Source organism: Mandrillus leucophaeus, unplaced genomic scaffold (assembly GCF_000951045.1).
Source record: "Mandrillus leucophaeus isolate KB7577 unplaced genomic scaffold, Mleu.le_1.0 Scaffold123, whole genome shotgun sequence".
NCBI lineage: Eukaryota > Metazoa > Chordata > Mammalia > Primates > Cercopithecidae > Mandrillus > Mandrillus leucophaeus.
In genome coordinates, this window is record NW_012100654.1 from 3396784 (window position 1) to 3419091 (window position 22308).

At 51.5% G+C, this 22308-nt stretch overlaps 1 protein-coding gene across 2 annotated transcripts in view; it reads left to right on the top strand.

Annotated features, from left to right (window-relative positions):
• The window catches only part of MYLK (myosin light chain kinase), a 226897-nt gene that overhangs the window by 125986 nt on the left and 78603 nt on the right, over positions 1–22308 (top strand). Inside the window, exons 14-17 of one of the 2 annotated variants that reach the window (XM_011971548.1) lie at positions 286–535; positions 6689–6760; positions 7182–8203; positions 15353–15469. In XM_011971548.1, the coding sequence (XP_011826938.1) occupies positions 286–535; positions 6689–6760; positions 7182–8203; positions 15353–15469 (1461 nt within the window). Of the gene's footprint in view, positions 1–285; positions 536–6688; positions 6761–7181; positions 8204–15352; positions 15470–15816; positions 15933–22308 lie in introns of those variants that run through there. The other variant, XM_011971549.1, reaches the window with a different exon arrangement.

Sequence of the window (22308 nt, forward strand, 5' to 3'; positions counted from 1 at the left end):
TGGATACAGATCATTAGCACCTGGCTTGGTGCCCCTGTGCCTTCTGGGCTGCCTCCCCTTACTTTGGATATACAGTCATGCTCATATTATCCTCTGAGAATGTATCCGAGATGGATGTGCAACGAGAAGGGTGTGCTGCATTTGTGTGTCCAATCACAGTGATTTTGGACAAGCTGTTACTTGGGTGACATGCTATCTTCCCACCCTTCACCACCATGGAGAATTGAGTGGACACTGCCTGCTGAGGGGTCTCCCTGTTTAGCTCTGCCCTTTGCCAACTTCCAGAGCCTCACGATGGCACCCAGCCCTGGTTCATCAGTAAGCCTCGCTCGGTGACGGCCTCCCTGGGCCAGAGTGTCCTCATCTCCTGCGCCATAGCTGGTGACCCCTTTCCAACCGTGCACTGGCTCCGAGATGGCAAAGCCCTCTCCAAAGACACTGGCCACTACGAGGTGCTTCAGAATGAGGACGTGTTCACCCTGGTTCTAAAGAAGGTGCAGCCCCGGCATGCCGGCCGGTATGAGATCCTGCTCAAGTGAGTCTGCATGTCCGGCCAGCCTCCCTTAACCCTTCCCTCCAAATTCCTAGCTCCCCTAACCTGGGTCTGGGCAGCCAGAAGAAGCACAAACCAATGTGGGGCTTGGACTTCCAGGTAAAGCAAGTGCAGGCTCGGTGCTGCTCACAAGCTTTTGCTTCTTCCACTTCAGTAGAGCAAGTGTTCATTAGAACCTTCCCTTTTGAGCTCAGTTCCCCAGAATCCTGTCTTGTCGCATCCTTGTTCCCCCATTATGTGGCCTATGGTTATGAAGGAAGGAGGAATGGATTAAGTTGGAAAAGCAGGGGGAGAGAGGGAACGCATTTGTTATCTATTGCCGTGTAACAAATTACCCTGAAACTTAGCAGCTTGAGACGTTTATCATCTCCCAGCTGGGAATTTGGAAGCAGCTTGGCTGGATGATTTTGAAGTTTCAGTCAGGATGTCGGCAGGGGCTGCAGTCTCAGAGGCTTGACTGACACTGGAGGACCCGCATCCAAGGCTCACTCCCGTGACTGTGGCAGGAGGCCTCAGCTCCTCACTGGCTGTTGGTGGGAGGACTCAGTTCCTTGCCTTGTGGACCTCTCCGTGGGGCTGCTTGAGTGTCTTTACGGCATGGCAGCTGGCTTCCCCAGAGCTAGTGATCGAAGAGGGAGCCCAGGTCGGAGCTTGCAGTGTCTTTTAAGACCTACCCTTGGAAGCCACACACCATCACTTCCGACTTTGTTAGAAGTGAGTCACTAAGTACAGTCCATACTCAAGGGGAGGTAAATTCAGTTCCACCTCTTGGAGAGAAGAATTTGCAGACATTTTAAAACTGCCACAAGGAGGTTACCTTTCCCCATTACTTTTTTCTCTCCTTTTCAAGGTCTTGCTAGGTTACATGGGCAGGTCAGCTCCATAAGGCACACTGCTACATGTCCAGGCCTAGAACAGTGGTGAGCCCATAGTCCACATTGGACTAATGAATAATCTAATGAATAATCTAATGAATAATCATATTCATTAGATGAGTATGATTCAGAAGTGCTCTTTTACCTGGAAAATGCTCTGTCTCTTAAAATCCTATGCCAGCCCTGGATTGAGGGAGACAGAATGCCTTCTGTGGGTCCTGGGGTTCGTGTAAGCATCAAAGAAGAGCATTTGTCTGCACCTAACCTACAAATAGGAGGCCGTACCACATCCTGAGGATGGTTAGACCTGTCCTGGCCCGGGTGCCTGACCACTTTGCAAGGGGCTTTCTCTCCTGTACTTTATCATCTCCCCATACTGAGCCCATCATGTTCACAGCTCTGAGCTACAAATAGGCTCTAGAGCTAAATGCCAAGGCTACTGCAAAACCCAATATGTACCCTATCCCCTTAGGTCCTTTGTGACTTTATACCTGTATCAGTTATCTTTTGCTGCAAAACAAACCACCCCAATACTTAATAACTGTTAAAAATAGCTACTTTTTAAAAAGCAGTTTTATTATTTCTTAAGAGTCTTTGGATCTCCTATAAAGTTCTGCTGATTTAGGCAAGGCTAATCTCAGCTGAGCTCAATGACATGCCTGTTGCAGTCAGCTGATGGGATGCTTATGGGCTGCTGGTCACCCTGCTGTTATTAGCAGTCCACTCAGAACGCATCAACTGCCTTTGCCTTATGCTTGAACTAGTTATTACCAGGAACTAGTTATTATCGGGAAGGCCACTCTGCCTCCAAAATGGGGAGAAGGTACACGCTTACTCCCTAGGTCAGTACAAAGAATGGAAGCCGGTGATGTGTAAAAATACCTGCTGATGATCTTGTCTGTATAGAAGGAGAAGCACTTTGAGATAATACTTATGTTACTCAAGCCAGACATCCTAGAGGAGATGAGCTTGTTTTGGGATTTTGATGGAAAAGGAGGGCTGAGTCTTGGCAAATGTGATAAGGCTTAGCTGTTGAGTAGGCCGAGCAAGAAAGGGTGGGGTGGAGGCAGAGCCAAGCAAAGGGCTGTGGGAAGTTTGCCAGGCCAGAGAGGAGGCGTGCACCAGGAGGTCGGCAGGCAGACTGTCTGGGGCCAGCTGGGGACAGTCATAAAATTTAGACTATCCCAGCTGGAAGGGGCCTCAGAAGTTATCTAACCTCATCATCATTTAATAATGGGGGAAACTGAGATCTCAGGGTTATGGATTTGCTCGTGGCCACCCAAAGGCAAGTAACAGAGCCCAAGTTCAAGCCCTCATCTTTTGACTGAAATCAGATGCTCTTCCATTCCTTATGGCTCTGCATGGAGAGTTTCTCCCAAGTGCACAGGGAACTGGAAGGACCTGGGAAACCACACGAGAGCCTCCACCTGTGCAGCCTTTGCCTCTTTTTCTTCCCCGAAGTCCAACCTCTTCATTCCTTTCAGAGGCCACTGCCCTGGCCTTGACTTTGTCCCCACCTAAGAAGAAGCAAGTCTGTGGAGAGTTTCCTAAGCGTACGTGGCAGGCCTGCCAGAGACCTCGCTCCTTCAGCGACTTGGACCCAGGGCAGGGTGCCTTTCGAGGGGAACGACTGGATGGCTGGGAGGAAGCCAGGGGTCTGGTGTGCAGGGGCAGAGGACTGGGCAGATCCTGCCTGTCCCTGCTAGGGTTGTGAGGCAAGTATGGGTGGGTAGTTTCTGCCTCTCTTCCCTTCCTAGCTCTTGTCTACGGAACCAAAAGGGAAATGACAAAACGTCAGCTCAAAATTCCAGCTGGAATACTTGAAACACTTGATACTTGCCAGGAAATTAGTGTTGTTTTTTTTTTTTTTTCCCCGAGACGGAGTCTCGCTCTGTCGCCCAGGCTGGAGTGCAGTGGTGCGATCTTGACTCATTGCAAGCTCCGCCTCCTGGGTTCACGCCATTCTCCTGCCTCAGCCTCCGGAGTAGCTGGGACTACAGCCCGCCCCCCACCACGCCCGGCTAATTTTTTGTATTTTTAGTAGAGACAGGGTTTCACCATGTTAGCCAGGATGGTCTTGATCTCCTGATCTCATGATCCGCCTGCCTTGGCCTCCCAAAGTGCTGGGATTACAGGTGTGAGCCACCGCGCCTGGTCGAAATTAGTTCTTTAAACTGATTTTTCCATATAAAACCCATCCAAGAGGTAGACGATTCAGGGTGGGACAGGATCCAAGGCTTTGTAACCAATGGGACTCTTATTCAGGGCTTCATTAGCAGAGGCAAAAGGACTCTGTTTGTCTGTGAAAGTTTCAGTATGTAGGATGACAGCCCTGTATGCTCTGTGGCAGCTCCTGGGATGCGGCCTCATCTTCAGCCCCAGCCCTGATTTTGTAACGGGGTGTGTGCAGTTGTCGAAGATGGCCCCAAGACCCTGTTCCAGCAGCTTAGGTGATCTGACGTGTGGGTCCCACGCAGGAGGCCACTATGAACTTTGTAGGCTGCAAATGAACCCATGGTTTGTCTTTAAGGCCCAGCAGAGATTTCAGTGTATGGCTGTAGGAATGGTTACCACCAGATCACCCCACCACCGGATGTTCCCCTTAATGGGTCAGCCTTGGTATCCCAAGTCCTCCACCTTCCTCTGACCCCGTAGCCTGCTGGGTGCCACAGGGCAAGGCCTGGGGCTGGACTGGGCAGGAGCCCTTGAGAGGCTTATCTGAGTCTGTGCCCCCCAGCTTGAGCACAGGTCATGGGAAGTGACAGAAGCCCTTACCTGCTTCCCCCGTGGGGAGAGTCGGCTTCCTCCAGCTTGGAGCACAGGGCTGGCCACTGCCAAAGCCTCAGAGGAGTCCAGCTGGGGTAAAGCAGCCATCTGGGCAGCGTCTGCTCCTGATGTTTACATCTGGGCTGTGTTCTACTGGTGACAGGAGAAACTCTGCTGAGGAGATGCTGAAAGGACTGCCAGGCAGACATAGCCCTCGGACATCTCATCTTCCTGCTCCATGTCAACCCAAGCACCCACAAGGCTGTGCTTAAAAATAGGAAAAGAATGGCCTGACCCTGGCCAGCAGCCTGGCAGAAGCAGGGTGACTTCACATGGTTATTCTACAAGCTCACCCAAAGCCCATAAGCCTTTTTGAGTGTTGAGAGCCTGGGGCACACTGAGAACCTCTTAGTCTTCCCAGGGCCTGGCACCCATGAGGTTTCTAACCACTGTTTGTTGAGCAAAAGAACACCCTGAACTCAAAATTCTCCAGACTTGAGACTCCCTGCCCTTGAGTCTGTGCCCTCTGAGAGCCTGAGCATTGAGGAGGGTGGCTGGGAGGCTATGGGATGCATGGCCAGGGAGGAGAGAAGAGTGAAAGAGCTAAGGCAGCCAGGAAGGTACCTGCACCAGCACTGCCTGGGACAGCACGAGGGCACTGGGGAAACGGACAAAGGAGAGGAGCCCAGCAGGCAAGAGGAGGGCTGGAGGATAGCAACGATTGGCTTCTCCTTGTTTCAAATGGGTGCCAGCACCAAACGGTGAGCGGTGCCCCAGAGCCCCTGAGAATCCTGTGCTAGGCCATGGGCTGCCAGTGTCCCTCCACTGGGAGGGAGGCCTTGTAGAATGAGGTGGAGACCCACACACAGCAGCAGAATGCACAAGAACACATGCTCAGATGCCTGTCTGGGTGGATGTAACTCACATGTGCACATATTCCCAAACATGGACCTCCAGGTGCAGGTGCCCACCAGCTAGACCAGTATATGTGTGCATCATGTGTATGACTGATATCTACATATGCGCATGGACACACATGTCCCAGACCAGATTTGTACTGATAAGCAGAGTAGGGTGGGGTGCAAACGTCATAGGGTCACAGTTCCTAACCCCTGCCTCCACTAGCAAGCTCTGTGAGTTTAGGCAAATTACTTAACCTTGACCTTTAGTAGGAGGATTTTTTAATAGAAATGAGCTCTTGCTATGTTGCCCAAGCTGGTGTCAAACTTGCCAGATCAAGCAATCCTCCCACTTCAGCCTCCCAAAGTGCTGAGATTACAGGCATGAACCACTGTGCCTGGACTACTTTACCTTTATAAGCCTCATTTTTCTTACCTTATAAAAACAGTGCTGACTCTAATCTCACAGAGCTGTTCTGAGATTAAATGAGATGGCTTATGTAAAGAATCTGTCACAGAGCTTGGCACATCTGCTATTGGGTCTGAGTGCTAGTGAGACGGCCACATCCAGGGGCATGAGTGGGAGCACTGTTGTCAGAGACCCTGAGGGTCCCACCCCAGAGCCCCTTTCCTTATCTTTAAATTGGGCATGGCAGTACTCTATACCTCTCTGGCATGCTGTGGATATCAAGAAAGAACTGTGTGTGGGTGTCATGAAAGCTGGAGGGTGCTGTATGAAATGCAATTGTTATAACCATCACTAGTCATCTCTGGCTCACAGACCTGCCCCCACCACTTCCCCTAGCCTGAGCAGAACCTTCTTGGCCGGTCAAAGCTCAGAAATGCCAGCAGGTGGCAGCCTTATGGGGTTGGAGGGACAATCTGCTGCAAATGCACTGCACTGCAGCCAGGCAGGGTACAGCCCCTCCCCTGAGCAGAGGGCCTGAGCCTCTGTGCATCAGCGGGAGACTGACCAGCTTCATGGACACGAAAAAACCTGAGCCCTCCCCACCTGAAGGAAGAAGAGAAAGGGCCACTCATGTAGGAAAACACTTGTTGGGTTTTTAACACAAGAAGTTCTGATCTGAGAGCATTATCAATGAGTGGGGGTGGAGGTGCTTCCATTCCTGGGAAGGAGAGGGAAAGGAACTACCTCTGTGTTAAGGGATCATGGAGTCAGAGTCAAGGTCACTGGGCAGGCCCACCACCAGGGCCTATCTGTCTAGACCCCACTGCTCTATCACAGTCCCCAGCAGGGTTATCCTTTCTCCTTTCCCTTTTATTGGTTGAGTGAGTGACTGATTGAATGATTACATTATATACTTACAGAAAAGTATTCCTACTTCTGGATGCCTGCCTTAGCTGTTGTCCAGAGATTCTGTTTTTCTTCTTCTTTTTAAATAAGAGATGAGAAAATAAAGGGTGACCACAGAGTGAGAGGGTCCTGCCCTAAATCTAAGGCTGGGGTGAATGTCACAGCCAAGCCGTCGACTTCCATCTTCCCTGGTGGCCAGCAGCCTGTGATCAAGTCCACACTGAACAGGCCCTTTGCCCAGAGGGCCTCTTGATCTTTATTGATCTTTGGAATTCCTCAGGAACCGGGTTGGCGAATGCAGTTGCCAGGTGTCACTGATGCTACAGAACAGCCCTGCCGGAGCCCTTCCACGGTGAGTGCCCCCAAGAGCTGCCTCACCAGGCCATGCCCGCATCCCCACCGTCCTCCAGGCCCCAGCAGCCCCCGCCCAGCAGCCCTAGATTGTTTGTGTCCTGCAGTTGAGGCTGCCAAAGCCAGAAGGGAGAGCCTGGAAGGCGAATGAGGGAGGGAGAGCAGGGGAAGGAGGGAGGGATTTTTTTTTGCACACACCCTTATAAGGCTACTGAAGTCATTACCGATGTAATAAACCAACTAAGCAAGCGAGCGCCTCTCACCAATGTTCCCATCTATAAACACAGCCTGGCCGGCCTTCCCCCTCCCCTCCCGCTCCCCTCTACCCTCCCACCCTCAGGGATTTGCTCTCCCCTGACGTTTCTTTCTTACCCGGCCCCTTTTCCTCCTGCTACTTTCCTTTCTTCCTTCACTGGTTGCAGGGGGAGGGAGCCTGCCAGCTGTGAGGGCCTCTGTGGTGGAGGAGTTGGTGCTGATGGTGGTGGTAGTGACCGCTATGGGACCCTGAGGCCTGGCTGGCCAGCAAGAGGGCAGGGTTGGCCAGAGGAGGAAGACGGCGAGGACGTGCGAGGGGTGCTGAAGAGGCGCGTGGAGACGAGGCAGCACACCGAGGAGGCGATCCGCCAGCAGGAGGTGGAGCAGCTAGACTTCCGAGACCTCCTGGGGAAGAAGGTGAGTACCAAGACCCTATCGGAAGACGACCTGAAGGAGATCCCAGCCGAGCAGATGGATTTCCGTGCCAACCTGCAGCGGCAAGTGAAGCCAAAGACTGTGTCCGAGGAAGAGAGGAAGGTGCACAGCCCCCAGCAGGTCGATTTCCGCTCTGTCCTGGCCAAGAAGGGGACTCCCAAGACCCCTGTGCCTGAGAAGGTGCCACCACCGAAACCTGCCACCCCGGATTTTCGCTCAGTGCTGGGTGGCAAGAAGAAATTACCAGCGGAGAATGGTAGCAGCAGTGCTGAGACCCTGAATGCCAAGGCCGTGGAAAGTTCCAAGCCCCTGAGCAATGCACAGCCTTCAGGGCCCTTGAAACCCATGGGCAACGCCAAGCCTGCTGAGACCCTGAAGCCCATGGGCAACGCCAAGCCTGCTGAGACCCTGAAGCCCATGGGCAACACCAAGCCTGCTGAGACCCTGAAGCCCATGGGCAACACCAAGCCTGCTGAGACCCTGAAATCCGCTAGCAAAGAAGAACTCAAGAAAGACGTTAAGAATGATGTGAATTGCAAGAGAGGCCATGCAGGGACCACAGATAATGAAAAAAGATCAGAGAGCCAGGGGACAGCCCCAGTCTTCAAGGAGAAGCTGCAAGATGTTCGTGTGGCAGAGGGCGAGAAGCTGCTGCTCCAGTGCCAGGTGTCTTCTGACCCCCCAGCCACCGTCACCTGGACACTGAATGGAAAGACCCTCAAGACCACCAAGTTCATCGTCCTCTCCCAGGAAGGTAAATGAGCGTGGGGGTTGGGGAAGAAGGGGCCTCTGTACCAGGGCCACTGCTAGCTCATGGAGCCTTGTTCTTGCTGACCCCTGTCAGCAGCCCATAGCCTGGGTAGGAGGGCCACACCCCTGTTTCCTGCTCACTCAAGGATAGGTCCCCGCTCAGGGACCTTGGGTACGTGCACCAAGGCTGGGGCGAACGGCTGGGATGCTGGTCCTTGTGGCACATGCCCACATCTCGGCGCCCATCTGGCAGAGCCCTCTCATGGCACCGCCACCTGTGGCTCCCCAGAGGAGACCTGAGCCTGAGTTGATTCCCAGCTCCAGCATGGACAGGGCTCTGTTCACAGGCTTGGAGGTGGGGGACACGGAGGCTGGAGCCAGTGAGAAGCTCTGAGTAAAGAGCTGTTTAGAGCAGCGTCTTAGGTTTGGGGAAGGGTGTGCAGTGACCAGGTGGCACGGAGCTCTGAGTTGGGGTCAAGAATAACTTAAGTCTTGATAGCATTATAGGGTTTGAAAGGATCTGTCAGGAAAGCCAAAATCCCAAAACAGCCCCTACAGCACACACTCACGGTCAGACAGAGCTGCTCGCTTCCTAATTTGGATGAGACTTTTGTTTGCTGGTATTTCACATTCTTGGGTGGTGGGGAGAGGAGGGGGGCCCCAAATCCTTCCATCTGTGTGGACTTTTGGGGTCTGGAGTTTTCAGAGGGGCCAGTTTATACTTGGAGAAGAGATGGGGGTGACACAGGAGTATTTTCTCTGGACCCTCAATTTGGTTTGAAGTGCTTTTGTAAATCCCAAGTCTAGGTGGGAGCTCCAAGGCCAGCCGACCTCCACACCCCATTCTGGCAGCCAGCGTAGGGATAGGTTGCCAGCACGGAACAGAGTCCTGCCTGAGCTGATGCTGGTGGCTGTGGCCAGAGCCCGGTGTTTTGTTAAGGAGAAAGCTTACAAAGAAGCTCCTGGGAAGTGACATTTCACCCTTGAGGGGCAGAGGGCAGCCACAGAAGAGGCCGGAGTGGACAGGTCCTGTCAAATCTGAGTCAGCTGAGATGTCAGAGTGCTCTCCCCATGGGCTGCTCCCCTCCTTGTCCCCTGGCAGCACCCTCCCCATACCCCTCCCTCACCTTCTAATGCTGCCTGCCTTCCCCTCACAAGCAGAATGGAGCATTCGAAGATCACAGAATCCCTCTCAGCCCCCAGTAAGGGTCTGTCTTCCCTCTACATCTGGAACAGCACACCTGGAGCAGTTGAGCATGCTGAATCTCAGTGCTGAAGGAGTGAAGATAACACTGGCTGGCAGAGAGAAAAGTGTGTTATTTTCTGCTAATGTGTTGACGCAGTAACTTTTCCATGTGGATGTCCTCAGATTGGCAGGGTCCTCCAGAAGTCATCTCCTCCATCCCCCACCTCTGCTGGCTCAGCCCCCCTCCCCTGAGGCATGGGGGATTATTGGGCTGGGGTGACACGTCCAGAGGAGTGGACACCACAGCCTGTACTGCTGCCCTTGTGGGGCTCTCCCACTTGGAAAGTCCTTGATAAAACTGATTGGAAACCCTGACTGGGAGCATTTCCCAGGTCGCCCTATGGTGATCTCTCTGGGCAGGATGCAGGGTGTCATCCACCATCCTGAGGACAAGGTTGAGGCTGTCACCTGGCTGTCTGATCTTTTTTCATTATCTGTGGTCCCTGTATGGGCTCTCTTGCAGTTCACATCATTCTTAACATATTTCTTGAGTTCTTCTTTGCTAGCGAATTTCAAGTTCTCATCAGGCTTGGCGTTGCCCATGGGCTTCAGGGTCTCAGCAGGCTTGGTGTTGGGAGGTTTGTGGCTGCTCCAGACTCAGGGAAACTGAGGTTAAGTCAGCTGGGGACAGCTGCTCTCGGGCTTGCATGGGGTTTAAACCCAGAGCCATCAACAGCAACTTACAAACAATTCACTTAACTAAGTGTTGTAAGGCAGACCCCAGGCCTGGTCTCAGAAACCCTTCTGAGCCATTAGCCACTGTTTTCTTGCACCCTGAGTGCCTGCAGTATGTTTTCCCTGCTGGTCTCTGAGTGGTAAAGACCCTAGAGATCCTAGTCACTCCAGCCTCCCTTCCCATGGAAACCATCCCAGAGGGAACAATTCAGATCCAGAGCAGCAGCAGAAGAAATGATCCAAGGAGGGCTACACACGGAGAGGAGAGAGACCAGGAGAGGTGGGAAGGGATTCCAGAGAGAGCCCCAAATCAAACTGCAAGACATCTTCTAAATATTTTTAAATTGTGTTTAAAGAATAGCTGACATCTGTCGAACACTACGTGCTAGACACTATCTTAGGCCTCTTACACTTTTCACACATTGAATCCTCCCAACTATGACTGTACTGTCCACCTAACAGGGAAGTTATGTACCTTGTCCAATGCAAGGTGCTGGGGGTAACAGACCTGGGATTTGAACTCAGGTGGCTGAGTTCCCATGCCTAGACCACTGTGCTATATGACCTCTTAGTTAATTCCTATTATTTTGTCAGGATACTGGTGGCAGCTGAGAATTTGCCTATCAACAGAAAACACTAATGACTATTTACTCCTCGGTTTTGTTAACAGTTGTCCAAAGGTTGAAACACTGATGGTGCCCCCAGCCTTGCCAGGTTTCTGGTATTTTCCCTGCAGTGGTGGAAGCAGACCTTGAAATGGGCCTGTGTTGCTTCAATACAGGAGAGTGCGTTGTCTCAAAAAATCACCCCCACCCTCTGTCCCTTCACTCACCAAGACTTCAAGAGCCCGGTGTTTTGTTAAGGAGAAAGCTTATCTTAAAGCCTTGTCTATAGGTCACCACTTGAGCAGGTCCCTCCGCAGGGAGTAGGGCATTCTGAGAGGTGGAGTGGGTCTTCTCTCAATAGATCTGGAAAGAGAAGACACACTCATAGTGATAAAAATTGTTAGAGCCAAGTGCTGACAAGTGCTTTGAGTGTGTCGGGAGGAGCTGCTGGAAGTGGGAAGAGAGGGAGCTGAGTGCTGGACTTTGATCTAAGCCCTGAAGGCAGGCCAGAGGGGATGGGCTTCGGGGTGAGGGGGGAGGGTGGCCCACAGCAGCAGAGGCATCCTGCTAACAGCTTGTTCTGGGCTGGAGAGGACGACATGGCCCCAGTTTCATCCTATATCCTGCCAAGGAATTCCAGTCTAAAGGCAGTAGGGAGTCATGCGAGATTTTGGAATGAGGAGCACTGTACATGAAGCTCAGTTTAGGGGTTTTGGTGGACTCTGTGCCCAAAAGACAAGTATAGAGCCTACTGAAGTGGTCGGGAGGAAGATGGTGAAGCCTAGACTAGCATAGTAGCCACAACTACAGACAGGGAGTGACCAGTTCAAGAAGCAAGGATAGAAGTAATGGCACCTGTTGCCTGGCTTGGAAGGGCAGAATGGGGGTGGGGGTAGGTGAAGAAGATAAAGGAATGGAAGACCACTAAGTGTGGGTGTCTGAGTGGCTGGGGTCTCAGTGGTGGTGTCAGTGGGAATAAGGAAGCCGGTGGTTGGAGGAGATTTATAGGGGAAGGTGAAGGAATGGCTCCACTGGCCTCCCGTCCTGCGTCCTTCACGCTCAGCTCAGCACCTGCCCTGCCCCTGGCTTCCTGACTTGGAGCCCTTTTTGCTCCGCTGCACTGATCCCCATTCTGTCAGCTCTGCTACAAACAAGATTCACTTCCTCCAGGATGCCTTCCTGTTGTCACCCACCTTTGGCCGCAAGAGACTCTTGCACTGTCCCCTCCCCATCAACCTGTGTATCTGCTTACACTGACTGCTAGTGGACATGCTGTTTTTAGGTTTCAGGGGACTTCTCTGATGTCTGTAGCTTAGATAGGGTTCATAGCCCACAGACCCCCCCAAACAAGATTACATCACCCCATTTAGTTCACCCCCTTTCATGCTGAGAAGAGCAGAAGAGATCTGACGGCCTGGGCTGGAGTTGACCCCTAGTTGATTTGTGGCAGGACACAGACATGTGGAGGTATCATTCCTCTTCCTGCACCCCTAGAACTGTAGGGCTGATGGGGTTCACAGTTACCACCAGCTGGGCCTGCCCTCTGCCCCCAAGTCTTTCCCCAACCCTTCCGGGACATGCCTGTGCTGAGGGGTGGGAGGCCGATGGTCCCCTGAGCTGAGGGGAGCTCTGTGGTGGCCTGAGAAGGGCTTTATCTTTATGCTTTGTTTCCTGTCTCCGGGCCAGGCTCCTCCTCCTGGCGAAACACTTGTCCCAGTCTAACAATGAGGATTCATTTTAGTTGCTGTTGTGAATAGGTAATTCATTTGTAATTGCCTTCAGGGTAGAATTTTGCAAAGGCTTTTTAAAAACCCATGTAAGTTCATCCTACGAAAAATTGGTTTATGTAGCATCTACTATGAGCAAGGCATTATTCTAGCCCCCTTTGTTGTGTGCATAACCCACTTGAAGAACTCTGAATTTTTTTTTTTCAGAAACCATATATTATCTTTTTCAGTAGTAAGTTATATTTGACTGTGATATTTTCTTACATAGATCCTACTAGATCACCTGCTACAGAAACACGCCTTCATCCTTCTCAGAATGACAAATATGTTTTACTGTGACTGCATTTCAGGCTCAGGAAAAACACTGGTGACAGACAGGGTCACTCCCCTCTGAGAGCTGATGTGGGAGACAGGCATGCGAGTCGGCAATGGCCTTGTGAGCCGTGCTTTGACATGGATGAGCTCAGAGTTGGGAGCACAGAAGAGGTCCACCTAGGCCTGGGTGACTGGGGGAACAAGGAGGACACCATGCCTGCAGGGGTGACCTGGAGATGAGTGGTACCATCTGGGCTTGCCAGGTGGGCTGGGTAGGCTGATGGAGGCAGTCCTATAGCAGAACCTCCAGGAAGCTACCTCCCTCCATCCACATCCCCTTCCTCCCCTCTGCCCTCAACTCAGAAAAGGAGAGAGCTAGGAGAGCTTCAGACCCAGGAGCACTTACTCCACGACAGCCCTGAGGGGCTCTCCCAGGCAGAGCTCTGCAGTGGTGCTGACCTTTCCCATCCCCCTCATCTCCCTCTCAAAATTCCCCACCAGGCTGAGGCTTCTCAAAAAAAACCTCTGGGAAACAGCTTTTCTTCTGGAGGTCAAGAATGAACTGTCCCACAGGAAATACCAGATTCTTCATCTGGGGTAGCCAAGCCTGCAAGCCTACCAGGGGGGCCTCCCCAAGCCCATGCACATGGCCAGGGGTCCAGGCTCTGGGCAGGTTGGAAAAGCTGCCTGCCCCATGCCTTGACCTGGGAGAGGAGGCGGGGGCCAGGTCCACATGCCCCCTACTCTCTGTGTACTGTCTTTGCAGCTTGTATCATTTTGACGTAGGGCTCAAGGCAGCTGAGGGACTGAAACTGAAAGAAAATCAAGGATTTGAACAGGATGTGCGTTGGGGGTGGGATATCTGTTCCCAAAGCCTTAGCCCCACCCTGACTTGAGGGAAAATTTCCAGACGGGATTGGTCTCTGCTAAGCCTCTGAGCCCCTCTAGTTGGGGCTAGAGGTCATCTTGGCATCCTCCTGCCCACCCAGATGAATGGAAAGTTCTCTCTCCAGGACATAGTTATCCTCATTCCCCACTCCTGTGCCTCACAATTCTTACTCTTATGACAGACTTCCTAAAATTCCAGCCTAAATCCTCTCCATTACAGTTTCTACAAATTCTGTCTCCTAACCACAAAGGGAAGAAAACACAGTGAAGCCTTCCCAGGGGTTGGGGTCTATATAAGGGTATAAGAGGTTGGGAGTAGGGTACAGATCAGCCCTCTTGCCACAGGTGGTTTATAGGATGAAGGTTTCTCTGTTAAAACATTACCCAGGTGGCAAGGAGTAAAGGGCAATATTACACCCTTACTTCCTCCTCCAGCCTTAGTGAGGTTTTCTGAGCAGAACTGATGTCATCTTTCCTCTTTCTAATCTCCTTGTATTTGCTGGTCAAGTCTGTGCATTTGTGTAATGGGGGGCAGGGACAGTAGTTGGTGTCCACCCAGAATGCACCCAGCTCTTCCTTCCCAATGCCAGCAGCTTGTGGGACATGAGATGGCAGCTCCAGGCGGCAGAGTGTACGTGGCCCTGGCTCTGTCCTCTTGTGTGATGTCTGCTGCCCTGACAACAGGGGCAGCTTTGAGCAGGGTGCCCTGCTATTCACTTGCTTGTGCATCTGAAAGCAAGAACTGGGAACTGCCGCCCTTCTGCCTGGCCCAGCAAGCCTCTTTCCACACCCTGGGGAACCTCCTCAAGGTTCTCACAGAGGAGAAGTAACCAGCCCTGGATGAGAGAGCTGGCAGGGGCCAGGACCAGACCCCAGATTCCTGTGTGTGCCTAGCTGACACCTCCTTCCCCAAACCAGGCCAGAAGATGGTGCTGGGAGTGAAGGCAGGCCCAGGGGAGAGTCCATGGAGAAGGAAGGCCATCCCCACTTCTCTCTGGGGCAACCAGAAGACCCAACTCTGAAGGGAGGCAGCCCCAGAGGGCCCCTCTGCAGGCCCAGTGCCCTTCATTGGCCGTGGTTCTCCAGCTCAGACACCCTTCCTAAAAAGTCAGCTCCTGGGGCCCTGGCTGTAGTCACCACCTCCCAACAAATCTTCCCACAGGCCAGTGCCCCTCCTGGACAAGTGCTCCTCGCCTCCTCCACCCACTTCTTTGCTCAAAGCTCCCTTTTCCAGAATGCAGTCACAGCATCACTGCTGTAAACAGAGTGGGACCCCCTCACCTGTCACTGTTCCTAACAGGTCTGTAACCCTGTGTCGGACTCCTTTTCTCTCTTGGTGACGACCAGGGGGCAGGGCCTGTGTACCTCTCCTTCTATTGTATTGGATGGTCTCCAAAGGCAGAGGCTATTTCTTTACCTTCTTTTGCAGCTTTCATTATGTCCCCACAAGAGGATTCTTTGGAGTAGGGGAGGAGGTATCAGGAAGGAACGGATTTAGGGATCAGTTATTTTGGACATGGGTTATAAGCAGAAAGTGCCCTGGCTTTGGTGAGGAGTAGGGGATTGGTTCCCACAAGGCCTCTGACTTCTGGGCTCCCAGAGGCTGCCCGTGTGACTAACACTCACCTGCTGTGCTCCAGATGCCAGGGCAGGTACTATGACCACACCTGGTTCACTCAACAATTCTTCCTCCCCAGGCTCACTCTGCTCCGTCTCCATTGAGAAGGCACTGCCTGAGGACAGAGGCTTGTACAAGTGTGTAGCCAAGAATGATGCTGGCCAGGCTGAGTGCTCCTGCCAAGTCACCGTGGACGGTAGGTCATGCCCACCCATCACCACTTACCCATACACGGGGGTTCCATTTCTCAGCCCCTCCCTTCCCTACCATGCCTTGCCTGTGAGACAGAACTGCCCCCAACACTACCCTCCCTGCCCAAAGGCATTCATTTTGGATGTCAACCTATCTTTTGCCAAGAGAAAAAGAGACAGGAAGGAAAGTGGCAGCTCTACTTGATCACCTACATGGCCTCTTTCTTCACCCCTCCCTTGGCCATCCTGTCCCCCTCCCCGTCCTGACCCCCACACCCAGAACCTTCTGAGCTGGGAAGCTGGGGCACTGGGCAGTAGAAAAGACACACCCACAGGAAAATGACTACAGAGTATTTTACAAAAGCTACACAACAAACAAGTGTCCGAGCTGGCAGGACGGACCCAGCAGGGTCAGCCGTGAGGAGGAGGGAGCAGAGCGGGGCCCATGTGGGAGACTTCCTAGAGGAGGTGAGTTGGGACTAAGTCTCTGGATGGAGAGGACAGGCAGCCTCTGCCAAAACAAAACAGTAATAATAATAATAATAATACTGCAGAGGGAGGTGGGAGGACACGTCGGGAAGACAGCAGGCCTGCCAGGTCTTAGTGGAGTTTCTGTGTTAGGAAGAGGCAGTGCCAAGCTGCAAGGAACTGGGCTTTGTCCTAGGGAAATGCCAGAAGTGCATTCGTGACTCTTTTTTCTCTCCTTCCTGAGGAGTGTAGAATTGGAGCCTGAGAAGTAGGACGAACCTCGTGATGATTTAGACGAGGAAATGCAATGGAGGGGGAGGGTGTTTCCTGGCGCATTTAGGACCGAGCCAGGACCAGAACCCCATCCCAAGACTCACAACCCAGTATCATTTCTTTGTATTTGGCACTTACCTGGAAATGTCTCAAAAAGTAGTCTTGGGGAAATAGTTTCTTGCCCTTGAAATGTCTGATTAATAACCATCAGAGACACATCAAAAGCTAGTGTCCAAATAAGGCATCTTGAAGCCCAGCTTGCTTGTTCTTCTCCCTCCTGGGTGTGATCAGTTGAGTTCTGAAGTCCTAGTGTGTCTCACTACCATTCCACACCATGTAGAGCCCGTGTCCTCATTCTGGACTTTACAGTCGGTTTCCTGATCACAAAGCTGAGCTCTATGGAACATGATGAATAGGAGAGAGGTGGAAAAGAATGTCTTTTTTGTAAAAACACAATGGCAACACGAATTAATTGTTAATAGCCGAAAGGTAAGCTGAACTCATCTAATACTGTGTACTTCTCCTTGGAGATTTGTGCGTGTATGTGCTAGAGGGGCTCTGAGTCTAAGGAAGCAGACTCAATGGGTCCAAGTTTATGGTCAATTCAGAGGGGGCGTGGGTCACATGTTTTGAAGTTCTGCACAGGGGATGCTATGGCGGATGACTCCTGTGTGGGAGTCTGTCCTCAGCCAGGCTGTCACCCACTCAGATCACAGTCCTGCTTCTTTCTGTACAGGTGCTGCATTAGTAAAGTATAGCGTTTCTGGGAAAGCCCACTTCTAATACCCCTCTGCTCAGTTGGGACTCAGCTAGTGAAGGAAGTTCCTGAGCTAGTGAAGGAGGTTATCGGCTTTTGGAACCTCTTTAGGTCCTATTTGCATGGCTACCTGAAGGCAGGAGAGCAATTCATTCTCCTTATCTGTAAAATGTCAGCACCTTTTCCAGATCTGTTTTCAAGATGAAATTTCCTTTTCTCCTACTGAATACACTTGGGAATTCTTTTTTTTTTTTTTTTTTTTTTTTTTTAAAGGTTTGGGAAATTCATTCTGCAACTTAAAGGGCTTTGTTTGCCCAGAGTCTGCTGGCAGATTCCCTTGTCCGCTCCGCTAATCTTGATGACCATCATTATTTATCCCTAATTCTTTCAAACGCAGAGTTTGACCTCCAGCTGCAAATTGGGAGCTAGGTCTTGGAAGAAGAGCTAGAAAAGTGATAGGAGGGAGCCCAGCTGAGATAACAGGACCGACTCTCAGTCCATTGGGTTTGGTTTTGTTGACAGAAAGGATAAGGCCAGCCTCTTCCCCCTGCTCTTCTTTACTTGTTGCTATGCTTGCAGATATATTAGCGTCCTGTGTGCTGGGTGGGCATTCACCCACATTTAGCTTTAGTTTTTCATCAAGAGCCTCTCTAGGAAAGTGGTAAAGGACTGTGGTCGCCTTGACGGCTCCCCTGTCACCTTTCTATCGTCTGGTGCTCCACCCCACTGGCTAGGCTAGGTCTCCTGCCCTCATTCTGTCCCCTCATCCCCTCAGCTCTCCCTGTTCCCCAAAGCATCAATCATACTTGACTTGGGGATCCCAATGGGTTTGTGCATCCCCTGAAATTACAGGCAAAATGTTGCGTTATGTGGGTTGGAGCATCTTTCTGAAGAAAGGGGTCCGTAGTTTTTAGTCGAATTCTTAAAAGGAGTCATGAATCAGAATACATTGAAGAACTACTTGCCCTAAGGAGCAACAGTGACTGAATTTTCAAGCCCAGCCATTGTGTGGGCTCTTCCAGCGTGTCTCCAGCTGCAACTGCCCACCCGACCTCTGCACAGAACTAGGCCTTCATCCCTCTTATGGGGCAATGAGGTCCATCTCCACTAGGCGATGGGACTACAGCTGGTGCTGACTTTAGACTGGCTACCTCAGCCACTCAGCAGGGCTGGCCTGGCCCCTGAAAGTCACTATCACTCACTCATCCTGTGCCAAACACCATTGAGACCATACATCTGAGGCCAACATATCTTTCAAAATCTCATAAAAATGAGGCAAATGGGGCTCATTGGCCAGTCCGCATTACCCACACTACTGATTGCCTCATATCTTAAAGATAAGGGATGTCACCTTTATAACACAGCACAGCTGGCTATTTTAATCATGTGTTTGGGTCTTTTTCCTAAGAGAAAGGGTGTTTATGTACTTTCTTGATTGTGGTCATATCACCCTTCCTTCTGAACTCAGCAGAAGACAAGGGTTAACTTGTGCCACATAGAAGGGAGTTAGAACCTAGAGTAAATGTGGACTTGCCCGAAAACTCGTCCGGGAGGAGAACAAGCTGACCTTCAATGCCTGCCCTGGCCAGAGACTGTTGTGCACTTTGCATTTTTAGTCTGTGCAACAGCTGAGCAGGGTGTCTCTCTCAGTGAGCAAACCAAGGCTTACCAAGGGTCAGCTGCCTTCCGGGCCCCACAGACAGCAGGCATAGATCCAGTGTTGGGGCTCCACCCTGCACGGTGAATTACAACATGAAATATCCTGGCAGGACTCAGTGTCTGGCTCAGAAACCTGCCCCTTTCCACAGCCTGGTGCAGCCTCCCTGGACAGTGAATTACCACGACGGGGCCCGTTCCCAGAGTGATCCAGACCTTCCTGAGTAATAGCCCTCCCTGCGGGGAGGTCCTTCTGCACATGGGACTCGGAAACCCCTTTACTCTCGTTCCAACCCAGATGAGCAGTGAGGAAACTAAGTCCTTCCTAGGCCAGAATCCCATGAGAGGAGTCAAAAAGCACCTTAGCCCCTCACTGGCTCATCCAGTCGTTCTCAACTCAGGCCTCCTGTCCCCAGCCACCCTGGCTAGGGCACCCAGCTTTTGGTACCAGTGAGACCAGGGCTTTGTGACTACAGAGGGTCATGCATGATTGTGATAGGGAGGGACACTCCAGTGGGTACTCATGCCCTCACTCAGTCATTCAACAAGTATCTGAGTGCCCACTCTTTGCCAGGCACTGCCGTAGGAGCTGGTTTTAACACAGTAAATGAAGTCGGAGAAGTTCCAGCTCTTGGGACTTTTCTAGTGGGAGAGAGGCAGTAATGCAGGTGAACAGCTGTGTCATATCCTCAGGTAATGTCACCAGCTATGGAGAAAGCAAAGCAAGGTAATGGGGAAGGGAGTACCATTTTTGGACGGGGTGGTCGCTGAGGCCCCTCTGAGGAAGGAACATTTGAACAGAGACTGAAGGAAGCCAGGGAAGGAAGAGGGACAAGGTGACAACGAGAGCATAGCCCTGAGCTGAGGACACTGTGCTTGAGGCATTTCAGGATGAGGCAGGAGGCCAGGGTGGTGGAGCCATGAGCAAGGGGCAGGATGGTAGGAAGTGAGGTTGAGGAGGACTGTGGACCAGATCCAGGCAGTGTTGGCTATGACCAAAAAAAATGAGATTTTATTCTAAGTGTGATGGGCCAACACTGGACATTTATGAAGGATCACTCATGTCCATGTGATGACCAGACCCAGGATGAGTCAGAGGGAAAGCAGGGAGCACAATCGGGGGTTGCCACAACAGGGGCGGGAAGTGATCAGATTCATAACCTCTTTGGCTATAGAGCTGATAGGAGCTGCTGATGAGCTGGGTATGGAGAGAGAGAGAAAGAGAGAAGTCAAAGATGACTCTTAGTTTTCATGGGGGGAGTGAAGATCAATGGTGGGGTGGGGGGGAGGGCACGATCAAGAGTTTAGTGCATGTGAAGTTTAAGATGCCCATTTGACCTCTCAAGCAGTCCTGTCACATAGGCAGGTGTTTAGATGAACCTGAAGTTGAGGGGGAGGTCAGGGTTGGAGGCAGGATATGGGGAGCCATCCACACACAGAGGCCATTCACTGCCCTGGGGTTGAATGAGGTCCCTGGAGAGTACAGAGGTGAAGATAAGAAGAGGGAGAGAGAGAGAGGCAGGGGCAGGACAGGGGCCTGCGAAGAAGACTAAGAAGAAAGTACTCCAGTGATATGGGAAGAAACCCAGGAGATGGGGGTGTCCTAGAAACCAAATGATAAGAACTTCAAAAAAAGGAATGATCAAGATTAATGTTCCAGGCCGGGTGTGGTGGCTCACGCCTGTAATACCAACATTTTGAGAGGCAGGTGAATTGCTTGAGTCAGGAGTTCAATACCAGCCTGGGCTACATGGTGAAACCCTGTCTCTACAAAAAATACAAAAGTTGGCTGTCTGCTGTGGGGCATGCCTGTAGTCCCAGCTACTCAGGAGGCTGAGCCAGGAGGAAGCTTGAGCATGGAAGGTTGAGGCTACAGTGAGCCAACATTGAACCACTGCACTCCAGCCTGGGGGACAGAGGGAGACCCTGTCTGAATAAAAGGAAGGAAGGAAGGAAGGAAGGGAAGGAAGGGAAGGAAGGGAAGGAAAAAAAGAAAGAAAAGAAAGAAAAGAAAGAAAAACGTGTCAGGTGCTGCTGCCAAATAAAGATGAGCCTGAGCATTGGCTATTGGGTTTGGCAACATTGAGGTCATTGGTGACCTTGCAGGAGGGCTTCAGGGGAATGATAGTAACAACAGTCTCATCCTAGGCATACAGAGACTGAGTCACCTGTTCAAGGTCACCCTAAGTAGCAGAGTGGGAAGTTAAATCCAAGCCTCGTTTCCTAACCACTGTGGTCCACTGTTACCTTGGCCCCTGGGCACTTCTGATTATTGCTTAGCTGATTTTGACCCACCCCTCCTTTGTTGACCTTGGCCCTGCCATATTACTAAGTCTGCTCCCACTCCCACATTTATTTATTTATTTTTTTTTTTTGAGATAGAGTTTTGCTCATTTTGCCCAGACTGGAGTGCAGTAGTGCAATCTCGGCTCACTGCAACCTCTGTCTCCTGGATTCAAGCCATTCTGCTGCCTCAGCCTCCCAAGTAGCTGAGATTACAGGCACCTGCCACCACGCCCTGCTAATTTTTGTATTTTTAGTAGAGAAGGGGTTTTATCATGTTGGCCAGGCTGATCTCGAACTCCTGACCTCAGGTGATCCACCCGCCTCAGCCTCCCGAAGTGCTGGGATTACAGGCATGAGCTACCGCGCCTGGCCCAGATTTATTCTTTAAATCATCACAGACAACTAACAGGTACTATGTGGAACTAAATATAATTGCTGTTTTTGTAGGTCAAAAACATTTCAATACTGGTGAATGGTATAGTTCAACCTGATCTGATGGTATAGATCAACACAAAGCACTTAGCACCGTGCATACATGGAGTCAGTACCCAGTAAATGTCAGCCATCACCTTCTGACTTCGTCACACCTCCCTTACTCTTCTCTTGAGGTGATGTTATTTCCGTTTTCCTTGTGAGGAAGCTCAGACTCAGAAAAGTTCAGGAACTTGCCCAGGGACTCACAGCTCCTAAGCAGCAGAGCCAGAAAGAAGCGCGAGCATCCTGATCTCTCCTCCTTAATATGCTAGCACACTGCTTGCACTCAGTCAGAGAGAGAGGCCAGCAAGGAGGGATGAGCCAACCCAGGGAGAAGCTGAAGCCCAGCCCCTCTGCCCTGCCCCACTGGGGGCCCCTAGAAGCTGGACCCCTCCAAGAAGCTTCCCAAGACCTCACGCCCCCTGCATGGGGTCAAAGTTCAGGGAACCAACCTCTTGAGGGAGACAAAAAAAAAAAATTGCTGCCTAGACAGCTTGAGTCCAGAGCCCAGGAGTGGAAGGGGTGAGGCATTGTCCATAGAAGGACACGTTTTCCCCTCCATGTAGAGGCCCCCCACTTCCCCACACCTCCATCTTCCTTCCCCACACTTCTTTGGGGACACAAGCTAAGGACTTCAGCCTTAGGGGCCTAGATCTAGCAATGGAGTTTAATTTCATCACAAAATGATTAAAATAGAAAATACAAGCTGCTCTTAAACTTATATTACTATTATTTTTATCCCCTGGGCAGTCATGTGAGCACAAAGCTGGTTTTGATTAGGCACATGGCCCTTCCAGCCCACTCCTTGCTGCAGTTGGCATGGAGGTCTGCTGGCTCTGCATCCCTGGCAGGGCCCTGTGGTGCATGCACAGCCCCACCATGCTGACACTTTAGGTGGAGTGCGGTCACCTCCTGGGCTCCGAGTCTGGG